The 12,237-nt window shown below is 39.1% G+C and overlaps 1 protein-coding gene across 3 annotated transcripts in view; it reads left to right on the top strand.

Annotated features, from left to right (window-relative positions):
• IPPK (inositol-pentakisphosphate 2-kinase) overlaps positions 1-12,237 on the top strand; it is a 61,701-nt gene that overhangs the window by 32,865 nt on the left and 16,599 nt on the right. For all 3 annotated transcript variants that reach the window (XM_055708220.1, XM_055708221.1, XM_055708219.1), the window contains one exon: positions 8,916-8,963. Coding sequence is in view for 1 of the 3 variants with exons in the window: in XM_055708219.1 (XP_055564194.1) it covers positions 8,916-8,963 (48 nt within the window). In the remaining 2 variants the exon portion in view is untranslated. The remainder of the gene's footprint in view (positions 1-8,915; positions 8,964-12,237) is intronic.

Raw genomic sequence — 12,237 nt, 5'->3', positions numbered from 1 at the left:
TATTGCCCCCAAAAGTTCCAAGTTGTTCCTGAGAAATTCCAGATCCCTGACTATAAAGTGAATTTTGTTCAGTTGTGTTCTGGTTTTTGTTCAGTGGTGTCCTGTTAGGTTTGGTTTGTGTGGTTGGTGGTTTTTTTTTTTTCCCTTGATGTCTGTGGAACAGTGATTTAACATCTAGGAGTGTCTTGATTTCAAGGAAATATAGAACAGACTGCTGATTCTTGTACTAAAGAGTCTTAAGATAGGGGAAGATTACTGAAAAACTAGTTGCTGTTCCTTGCAGGTATAAATACAATAGCTTATTAACAATAGCCTTCTCTGAATATTGTTCTGATGTAAAATATGGCCAAGTTATGGTGTCTTGGTTCTTTCACAGTAAGAAAGTATCAGAAAAGGTAAAATGCAGCTTTTATTTATTGAGTTCTATTTTAATTAATGGGAAAGGCATAGTTTTGTAAGACTTGAACTTAAACATTTTTGTATCCTTGAGGAGAGTCTTCTGTTTAAATTCCAAACCTATCCTAATTCTTATTTCTGATGGATTTAATGCTCTGGATATATCCAAAAGATTCACCAAGACTATGTGATGTAACCCAGGGAGGAGTTTTTCACCTGGTTCTGTAAAATTTTCTGAATTTTCTGGAGGAAGCAAAATTTTATGTGTGAGTTGGTCCAAGATTCCAGCATGAACGTTGATGGGGACTAAGGGTGATCTTCTGCTTTTTCACTAGTTTGTAGGGCATTTCTTTGACCTGGTTTCTCCAGGGTTGTTTTCTTTTGAAGGGTGAGCATATCTAAACATTGTCTAGCAAACCCCCCCACACCTGCACACCATTTGCCTACATAGAAAAATGACAAAAACCAGGTTGATGATCACAAATAATATTTTGCTTTGTTTCTTCTTTCCTAGTTGTAATTGTTTGGTTTTTTTTAAAAATATTATTTATTTATTTAAGCAAGTAGAGGAGATTCTGCCTCAATTTACTGAAGCAAGCAGCCATAAAAACCAGTTGAAAAACCAAGTATGCGATCAGGGTGTGTCATCAGTGGAAAAGAAGGGAAGAGATGTCTGCCTTGCTGTAAACAACAATTAAGTTTTTAGGAACAGAAGGCAATCTCCAGTTTGAGTTGGAATTCGGGACCCTTTGTGGCACCTCTGTGAAATTGTGCTTTTCCTTGCATTACCTTTGGTTAACTAATAGTTAAATACACATCTATGGTCACTGGAAAAAAAGACAGTTTTGTATTTGTATTTGGTTCTTTGGGTAAACTGGTACAACTGCGGTTGTAGACATTATAACTAATTGGACTAACTCTACTTGAGTACAGTCTGCAAAGCTTTTATGAAGAATTAAAAGTTGGAAGCACTTCCAGTTCTGTGGATTAGCTACAAAGTTTTTTTTGACCCCAAAAAAGTTAACAGGTTGAGTCAACATCTATATAGAATTTTACTCCATATTGGGATTTCAATTCCATATTGCAGTAGTGTAGTTAAATTTGCTTTTTCCTTGGCTTCACAAGGTTTCTGCACTGAAAGGATGCTCTGAATGCAGTGCAGTATGGTAGTATCTCTATAAAGTGAAAGGGAAGGTGGCACTGGGAAGCAGAGCTGAATGCAAAGAGAAGAGACAACAGAATGGCAACGATTAAAATTTTTCTTATTAGTGCCTTAGATTCTGCAGGTGCAGATGGGAAAATGTAGTATGGGTGTGGAAGGAGAGGGCAGACAGAAAAGCTGCGGATCTTGGCTCTAATACTGTAGTGTAATAGGACAGCAATACTTAACTCTAGCAGCACCACCACCACTCTCTTCTTCCCCCAAAATACTTTTTTTCAGAGGTTTCATCTTATTTTGCTAATAATTGTATTGGAACAGACTTGTCTTCTGATGACTTGCTTTGGAAATTCAAACTGCTTTATGCCTGGAGGTTTTTTTTGTTTTTGAGCGGCTTTTGATAATGCTTAGGGCTATATGCTGTGAAAATGTAAACAGAATCCCAGTTTTACAGACAAGCTCAGGAAGTTAGCCTTGATTAAAGACGGTCTTTTTAAAAAACTTTTTTTTCTTTTTTTGATTCTGTGCTAGCTCAAACTTGAATGAGTTTCTTTGCAGCTGATGAGATCAAGTCCTTATCTGAAAAGCATTTTTTTGTCTGTTCTACGTGCTTGGTAACTGCAGTGATGGTGGTGTTCCCAAGACTACACTTTGGCTTTGCTGTGGTGCCTATCTCCCTTCCATCCACAGGAGAGGGTTGGTTGCTTTGGTGAAAGTAACTTGGCTGACCCATAAGCTGTATAGGAGTGGTCAGTCCAATAGCCTGTTTTATTCACTCCTTCAGTTGTTTTCTCCCTTCCAACCTTTCAGTGGGTGTTTCCTTTGCCTCAGTAAATTTCTGAGGTATGCAATAACCGTGTTCTGACCTGGTTTTGCTTGGGAAGGAACAAAGACAATGCATTCGATTGAATGGTTGCCCAAGACCTGCCTAGGTTTCTGCTAGCTGCGGTGTTCAGGATGCTGGGAACTATTAACTTGTTCTAACTCTCCATTTTATTACTTCATTCTAATCCCTCTTACTGTTCTGACTTTTTATTTCCTCCCCTCCCTGTTAATATTTTCCTGAAACGCCTTGTTTCCCCAACGTAATAGCAGCTGACGAAGCGGCTCAGCACTGGAAAGCATGTGTGGCTGGTAGGTGGAGGTTTAGAGCAGCTTGAAGGAGGGAAGCGTCAAGTACCTGTTTTCATGTTCTTGTTGGTCTAACTCACCTGTCTGACAGATGGGTGAGCTATTTGATACACTGTTAAATGTTAAGGACCCATTTTTTTCTTGCTTGTTTTTAACAGCTAGGATTTCAGGGTTATCTACCGTGTTACCCGGACTGTAGTCATGTATGCTGAGGGCCAGGCATCAGTAGGTTTACTCATTCTGTTCTCTCTGGTATGTGTTTCCACCTAGTACCAGTGGGTGTATCGCTTGATACCATTTCAGGTACTGTGATTAGGAGGCTTAGCTGAAGGGCAAACATTTCCTCCTTACTCATGGCTCGCGCAATTGTAAAATTCTCTTGGAATTGGTACCATCTGCATATTGCAAGGTTATACAGTGCTTAACTATAAAATGAAACCTGCGTTAGTGCTTAGCTAGCATGGGAATCTAGATCATAACTAAACAGGAAAAAAAGTGGAAGGAGTACCTGGTCTGATGCAAGCCGTGAGCTCTGTGCCGAAGAAAACAAGGATCCTGGTGGTTTTTGCTTCCAAATAATGGCTTAACATACTGAATGGTGTCGAGCCAGGTGCTGTGCCAGAAACGCTTTATTCATGTAAAGAAGTGAAAAGTTTGTTCTTAAGGGACTCCTATGTTAAATAAGAGTATTGTTCCAATTTGTTTGAATGCTTCCTTGCATTTTGTGTGAGCAATTGCTAAACTTCCTCCATACTGGCAGGAAATGTAGATTTCCTCACTTTGTGTTGTGTGATCTTACCCACCTTATACAGCACAAAACTAGGTTAGAAAACAACACTCGTTTACAATACTACAATGTGTACTTCAGTAAAAAGCTGCAAAATTTTCCAGTGCTTAGTTTTTGTCTCCCACATCCCTCCACATTGCACAGCACGCTGACACCCGCGATGAGGAGACCTTTAAAAATGTCTTGTATTGAGTATCATAAAGGTAAGCCTTGACTGAAGTGCCTGGGCAGCATGGTGGCCATGTTTTTACTGAATTTTGTTAGTGCTCAAAAGAAGAAGTGAAGATGACGCCTCTTTGTCCATTTGCTTCCTAACCAGAAACTGCATTTTCTGATGAGAACAACTGTTTTCCGTCTAAATCCTTCAAACTGGAGGTGGAATTGAAGGGGTTGTGGAATGTAAATTTGGAATACAAAATGCCAGGATAATTTTTTTAGTTGGCATATATTGCATGCAGCTCCAACGTGCTACTGCAGTAATAGCTTAATATCAGCGAAATAGTTCCAGAGTTCATATTTAGTGCCATTGAAACTGTCATGAATTAGTATTTGCATATCACTGTATTCAAGCAGGGCTTGAGTAGCTGTTTGGTGTAATTTAATCCCATTCCCTCCCTTTGACTGAGATTTAGTTAGAATGCACTTCTTGCAGGTGTCAGTGCTGTACGCTGTTGTAAGTCCATGATAATTAGATTGTGTTGAGTAACTGGTGGTAGTACTTAGAGCAGTGTTCAGTAATTTCTTGATAGCTCTTTATGTTCAGCAAAATACAGTGAATTAAACAACTAATTTTTACTGTATAAAGAAATTCCAGAGCCTTTACAGGCACCGTTCTTTCTAAAAGTACTCGACTTCATGCCTCCGTCTCCTTAGGTGGTAGTGGTTGGTGGTGTGTGTGATCGGTTGCAACAAATAGTATAGCAGTAATTGTAGGGGAGGATTTGTTACCAGTCTTCGAGAGTGTGTCCCCCCGTGTTGTCTATGATTGGAAGCTTGTGACTTACATGGGCAACTTCAGAACAAGTGTGGGTTTTCTTGTTCTGCTTGTGTCTTGCATGCCTTTTCAAAATAATTGTGTTGACAACGGCATATAGTAGACAGGTAGGTAATTTTGCGATGTAAAATTGCGTAAGGTGCTTACAAAAATACTGGTGAGGTTTTAGATACCACAATTTATGAGAGAGTGTGGAGTGTGGGGAGATGATGGGTGTAGGAAGAGAGGTGGATTTCCTTTTGGGACATAAGTTGCTTCCCAAAGTTCCTTGTTTTCTACCTGTAGATTTTCCATGTGAATGCAAGTTGGTAATTGACTAGTTGAGAATCTTTTCTAGTTATGCTGGGCAGTTGCTGAACTAAATGTTAGAGTAATGCTTTGCCTCTAGACAAAAACAGTTAATGCACGCTGTTTAGAATAATAATAGAGTAATAACAAATGACGTGAACCTGTTCATTTGGAAAAGCAGAAGCTGAAGTGATGTTTCCCGGGCTTTGTGTTTGGACAGGCTAATTCTGCATATTTTTGTACAGAAGCTTATTTTAAAACCATGTGAGCTGAGGTGGTAACAGCAGAGGAAAAATACATTTCTGTACTTCTAAACAATTATTACTACTATGTGAGCTTGTTTTTATACAGATTTTCCTATTTCTTTCACTGTCACCAGCTTTTACACAGATTTTGTTAAGAGATGGAAACTTGAAAGAACCTCAGTGATTCAAGTGAGGTTTCTCTCTGAAGGGGAATATAAAGATTATAGATTTGCCCCAGTTCCGTTTAACTTGTGAAGACTCTTGTTCAGGAGGCCTACATGGTAGCTTTATCATATGACAGTGAAGTTTAGCAGATATTTTGGGAAAATAGAAGGCCAATATCAAGCATCAAGCTGTAAAGAAGTAAATGTACGCTTTTATCCTGGTTTCATAATGCTACTGTCTAATCCAAAGTATCTGGATTGATGCCAGTCATATTTGGCCTAACTGCTTTGGTTTTAGATTTCACTAGGAAAGAATAAAATAATAGCTGTAGCAACTGCTTTGGAAAAGAAAAATTCTTGCAGATAACCTTCTTGGGGACTAAGGCTAGTAAACTATTTTTTCCCAAGGTGCGTGAGGAGGAGTTGTGTTGTAAGCATCCAGTGCTTTTCTGCGATGCCAGTGACTTCTTTGAGTGCAGTTTTGCAGCCTCTCCCACAGCTTCTTGTCTCCTTATTGGCAATCATTAATTTTCAGTTATGATTTAACCCAAACAATTGTTTCATGATAGGGTGCTAAGGAAGCGTTTGCCTTTCTTGGTGGGACTGTGAGGTTAAGGCTGGCGGCTCACAATGGTGGGGCTTGAGATAGTGCATCTCCAGAACAGACTCCCCAGTACATCACCTTGGCGACCAAGTGATTGTGAACGTGTTTTGAGGCACACAAGCTTCTGTATCCTTCTCATATCATTTGAATATGCTGTAACATATTTTGTTGTAGCCCTGTTGTGGTCCTGGATGCCAGGAAGTGGTGGTTATCTGTAACCAAACCGCTGTGCTCTCATGTGAGAGTCACACTTCAATTCTGTACTTGGAGAGTAAGAGCAGTCATGTTGGATATTCTGATGGTGCCTGTTTTTCCCAGTCTTTTGTCACTAATTGGATATTGAACATACCTGCAGAGAAGGTGATGCAGGATTTTTTAAAAAAATAAATTGTAAACAATTCTTCTTTGAATTCACTGTTTTTCTTGCTTGTCTTACTGCTTCAAAAGATATGAAGCCTCTTAATGTTTCATGTGTTATATTTGCGTACCTCTGTGCATTGTTTCTTTTTTTCTCTGATTTTGCAGCCTGGTTTTTTTCATCTTTTTTGCCTGCGTGGGACTATTACCCAGTTATCTAAACGCTTTGTTGGTAATAGTGTGTTGATGGACATGGTGTTAAGCAGCGGAAGGGCTTACAGAGGTGCATGTAGAGAAAGAAATTTAGGGAGCATTAGGATCTAGTTGATCTGATTCTTAAAGTGCTATGGAGTAGTGACAACCTCTTAAGAAATCTCTTCTCTTCTGGATTTGGGCCATTCTTTGCATGCAGATAAGCATGTTACATATTTGATGTTCAATCTGTAAATACAAAAAAATCTGAGGCATTTAAGATAACTGACAAGAAACCTCCTGGCAACAACTGCCCACAATATTTCCAGTTAAAGAATTAGTCAAGTGAATCAGTAATGCAATAGCATGAAAAATGTGGGCCAATATTTTCAGTAGTAATAATTCTGAACCAGTTGGCATTTTCGACATTTCATGGGTTAACCTTTGTACTGTGGCAGTGTACTTGTGTAAAATGTGCATTGAATTGCGCGAAGGGGTGGATGTAGCTGAAAACTTGCCCTCAAAAAAGAAAAAATGTGAGTTTTTTTTTATGGTGTTATTTTATTTAGTCCCATCATCTAGTGGTGCAGGCTGACTGGTTGAAGTGCATCTGTGACTGAAGAGTTTTGTTTGAACTTTGCTTTGTTTCCTTTTGACATCTTAAGACAAGCAGTGTATTCTTCTTTTGCCATATATAGTTTTGGCCATTTTATTCTAACATGACTCTTTGAGAAATTTGGTAACGAATAAACACTGTAGTGAGTCCTGTGAGAGAGATCGGATTTTCCAGAGTGGTGGCTGGAAGCTTATTGGCTGGGAACTGATTAAAAGATAAGTATCTACAACACCCTTGAATTACTACAGAATCAAGTTTCTGAGTTGATTAGAATTGATGATCGGATCACTCCATCACTGATCCACTGGCTTATGAATATTTAAAGCAGGGGATCCAAACTGTGGAAATACTGTAAAAATAACGCAGTGCATACACAGAGCGTACAGCTTATCAGGTCTGAGCTCTCTTACCCATGTGTAGGTCATAATGGGAGAAAAAGAGTAAATGTCACCCAGTAATCTCGTTAAACTGAACACTAATTACAACCACCGGGACTTACCTAGTTTGTTGTTGTGACACTTGTGCTGTTTTAGATCTTGTGGGACAAGTTGAATCAAAATTCAGCAAAGTAGCCTTCTACCTGAGAGTGTTTTCCAGATGTTGGTGAACTATGAGGTTTCTGCTGGCTTGAGACTTTCTAGATACCGAAGGGCTGTTTCTGGGTTTCACTAGCAGTGTCTGAATCCAGGTCTTGTTTTGTTAGTACTTTGGATTACATGCTGTCATCTGTTTTGCTTTTCTCCTCCTGCTCTTTCTCTACATGTTAGTAATTAAAGATAACTCCAGTTCTCTCCCACTCAGCACTGTCCAGAGACAGCTTTCAGCCCTGAAATATGGAATTTATCTGGTGCTGTCATGCTACGGGGAGGTTTTTTAACACCAAGTTATTTGGTAGGGAAAAAGTTTAGATTCCATAAACCTGAAGTGTAACTATGACGTTTTGTCTGCGAGTCTGAGTGCTAGTACTGTTTTGGTAGTGCTTTAAATAGAACATAGTCCTTTCTGGTGTGTCTGGGGTCCCAGTGGAGACACTGGGTGACTAAGGGGTAAATATAGAAAATGGCTGTTCGTGTCCACCTACTGTGGTGCCCAGTTGCTTTTATCCACGTCTTACCTGAATAGGTTGAAGTACCTCAGTGAGAGTATCTTGAGCATCAGCTGTTTGACTGGTCTGAGGTGTTGCCTTGCCTAGTAAGGTTGCAGGTTCCTTAATTTTAATGTAAAAATTTTAATGTAAAAAGTCTATTTAACAAGTGTATTGGTTAATTTCAGCAAGGTTTTATTGAGAAAAAGATACTTCAGGGGACTTACATGATAGAAGACACTCTCTTAATAGGCTGAAGGAGAAGGCCCTAATTGACACAGGACAGCTAAAAAATATTTTTTTTCTGAACTCTTAAAAATAAAGGCTGAGGATGTTTTTAGAATTTGTGTACTTTGAAAATATGAATGTGTTTGAATTATTACAAAATCTGATAAAATTGTAAAAATGACAAATTAATGATCTTTTTAAAAGATAAAAACATTTGGAAACCCGCTGCATTTGTTGTTGTTACATGTTTACTCTTTGGAAGTTTAGAAGTAGCAGGTTTCAGTTTTTGTAAGTACAGCTACGTAGCTACTGTGGGTATCCTAAGTCTCTCCTTAATATTTTGTAGTTGTAATTTGCCGATACTGTAAGTGGGTGATACCTAAGTGGTTCTTGCACTTTTTTTCCCCCCCAAAGACCTTTGGCACAATAATGCTAGGGTGTTTTTCTGATTGATCCTGTGTTTTACCACATTCTCAGAGGGGTGCTGCAAGCTCAGGGAGTGTTTCCCCAGCTACACTTGGTGACAAAATGCCTATTTTGCTTTTCTTCTTCCCACCCACCCCCCAGTTTCTCAGATGAGGTAGATTGGGGAATTAGACAATTGTGCTGTTCAGATATTATGATGTACTTAAATGCTAATGAAACTATATTCTTTCCTATCTTTCTTTAGCGCTGTGTGGTGCTGCGGTTTTTGAAGTTCCCCCCAAATCAGAATAAGGTAAGATTCAAGATGTACTGTCGATAAAAGCTCTCAGGTAAGCTGATAATCAAGTCCCAGGAGACACAGGAAACCTGTGGAAGAACTGTGAGTGATAGGAGTAAGAACAAGGGGATGTTTTGAAATGTGCCTGTGTTTCAGGAGTTTTAGCAACAGGGGGAAATTTGAGGTGGCCTTATGTAACTAAGATTATGTGACTACTGATACCAAGGCCTTTGTGCAGGACAGGTTGTAAGACTGCAATGTGTAGAAGGTGCAGCTTTCTGTAAGGATAGCTGTGGCAACAGAGAAGGCGTTAATGTTGCATATCAACGGGCGAGAGTGCAGCGATGCTGAGGAAGAAATGTCAGGTTTACTGACTGTTGCTGGGTGGGATGGAATAGCAGTAGTACGGGACTGGTGTGGAGGTAATGGTCTGCTGTTGACTTGACTGTTCAGTAGCTGAAAAGCCGTGGAATTTGGACAAAGATATGAAATATTCACAAAATAGCCTTCGTCATTGAGTGATTTTAGTGTCTTGTCTGTTGCAAAAAGGACGTGGCTGGACATACTCTGCCAGTTTCTTGCACGGTGGCAGAAGGTTTTTCTGCTTGGGAAGGAACTGAAGTGAGTTACCTTAAATTTGCTTTAACAGGGATAACAAATGATCAAGATTCAAAGGTGGAGGCTAAAAGGGAAGTGTCCACACGGTGCTGCAAGGGGGGGAAAAAAAAAAAAAGAGCACAAGAGACAGGAGGTTCGAGTTCAGCCATTTCCTCAACCTCCTGAGTAGCCTTCAGGGTGTGCTACCTGAGATAGACAGGATGGCTTGGGTTACAGACGCTTCTGAACCACAGCTTTGTAAGGTCCAGTGGCAGACTTGTTTTGATAAGGAAATATAAAAAGCATTATGGCTATGCTGAGAGCTGGGGAGAGGGAGTGCTTAATTTTAGGAAAAAAGAAACAAGGATAAATGTCAAGTACACTTGTAGGAAGGGCTTCTGCTTAGATCAGGGAGATGAATGCACGATGCATTCAGTTCAATGAGGGACAAAAGAAGTTTCTCAAGTAGATAAAGCAGAGGAAGGTTAAACCCATGAACAGTGCATGTATGAGTTATTTGATGGCCTTTCTGCTACTATTTTACTTGCAAAAAAGTCTGGTAAAACTAAAGTGTGGTTCAAGTAAGTTTTTGATCTGCTCATAGTGGCAAGATTTTAAAAAAGCATCCTGTGCTTCTGTAGTAGTCCAAGATAATAATGTTCAGAGTTTTTATGAGAACAGGGAAGAACCCAGGGGATTGGAAGAAAGGAAAACAGTGCCTATCTCAAATTCTTAATATAGCAGGGGAGAATTAGACCACAAGTTTAAGTAAAAAGTCAGCCTGTTGCCATTTAATGAAGAAAACAAAACAGAGTACCAGCTTCCCCCCCCCCCCCCCCCCTTTTTTTTTTTTTAAAGTCCAAAGAGGTTGTTGCATAGTAATTGTTTTTAAAAAGTTGACAAAGTGTGACGAAGTTGCAAAGGAAGTCAGGAAGTGACTTTTCACAGTTACCCACCACAGTGTTGAAGCTGATAATACTTCTGTGGCCTGCTTTGGCGCACATATGATTTTTTTGGATTAGGATAGTGAAACACAAGAAAAAAATCTCCTGGGTGTGGTGTTCTGTTACTATTTGAATGCTGCTCAGGTTCTTGAATATTTTTTCCCCTTGCATAGTAATATTTATAAACTTGCTCAGAATCCTACCAAGCATAGAGACAGATCACAGCCAGTATTCTTGCAGGCTGTAGCTGATGAAGAACCATTTGCTTTTTAGAAACTGTTGGCAAAAATTCCAGTCAGAGTTGCCCCAGACAGACGCTCTTCTTACTATTGTGACAGCAAAAAGGCTATTTGTGGGTGCACACGGTGGTGGAGTGTACCTCTGAACGTGTTTTAAACACTCTCTTGAATTCACACTCCGGATTGATAAATGCATCCTACCAGATCAAACTCCCCTCGTTAATGTAGAAGTGTTACATTTTGAGGACAGCTGGCCCAGCGTTTTGCATTTGCCTCATATTGTGATTGTGTGAACTTTGTGATACGCAATTCCTTTTGGTTTTGCCCTTTAAGTAGAAGATTAAGTAATTTGAATATGTTTAATTATTATGGTGATTTTGTGTGTTTTTTTTTTTTTAAAAAAAAAAGGATCAGTTTTTCTTGGAACAGAATGGAAGACTAAATATTTTATCTTCAAATCGGTAAACAAGACCTGAACTATGAGAGTTTTTGGACAAACTCGGATGTAGCAACATGACAGCTGTAGAGGATAAAATGTTTCTTAGGTATAATCTGTATTCCTGACTAGTGCAAGATGAGTTAGGATACCGAGTGTTATGTGTCTGTGCATGATGCAGCTCATCTGGTGTAAAGCAAGAAGCAGCTGAAGCAAAATATTTTCTAGTAAGATGCGTACTGAAATTCAGATGTGGACAAATAGGTCAGTGTCTTATGTGTAACTCTTTTGGAAAAGATAAAGTCTGGGCACTGCTTTGTATTTTTACTGTTCGGTTATGAATTTGGGACTAGGTAATTTAGTAGTGAACAAGGTGGTGTTATTGCAAATTGTAATCTTAGTGCTACAATTCAGTGTTTTAATGAAAAATACTCATAATCAATAATCACTCTTGAATTTCTTGTGGAACATCAAGCATCAGGACTCATGGAATGATTTTAATTGCATATTGCCAGTTTTAGTATATGAGTCTTCTGCATGAAGTAATTTTTTGCCTTTTCATTGTGTAGAACCTATTTGATGAGTTTTAGTGTTTTACTAAGTGAGGTGGCAGCTTTGCATCTTAGTGTTTTTTGATGTTGAAAGGTGATGCTTCAGTGGTCTGCTAGTTGTTTTTTTGTTTAGAGCAGCTCAAATTTACTTGCTCTTAAAAGGTGAGTAAATCATGAACTTGATTTGTAATTTTGAAGTTGTATTGATCTTTTGAAGTGGCGAGTCCTTCCTTGTAGTAGTAGTAGTACCACTAGTAAATGTCCTGATTTTCCGAAATGCTTATTTCCCAATATGTGTGTGTATACACATAAATATGTATAAATAAATAAATAACACCCCCCCCCCCCCAAAACCCAAGCCTTTGGGTACTGTGTACATCAGCAAACCAGGTCAGAATAACCTGTAAGTGGGGGCGAATTAGCTGAGATTTGTTATGGTATGAGATGATGTAATATTCCTTCTCACCATTCAGAATTTTAAGTTAAAGAAAAGGTTATGTTGTCAGTAAGGGGGCAGAAATC

The sequence above is a fragment of the Falco cherrug genome, chromosome 4 (genome assembly GCF_023634085.1).
Source record: "Falco cherrug isolate bFalChe1 chromosome 4, bFalChe1.pri, whole genome shotgun sequence".
Classification (NCBI taxonomy): domain Eukaryota; kingdom Metazoa; phylum Chordata; class Aves; order Falconiformes; family Falconidae; genus Falco; species Falco cherrug.
Note: the sequence above shows the minus strand (reverse complement) of the source record. Positions and strands in the feature narration are given on the sequence as shown.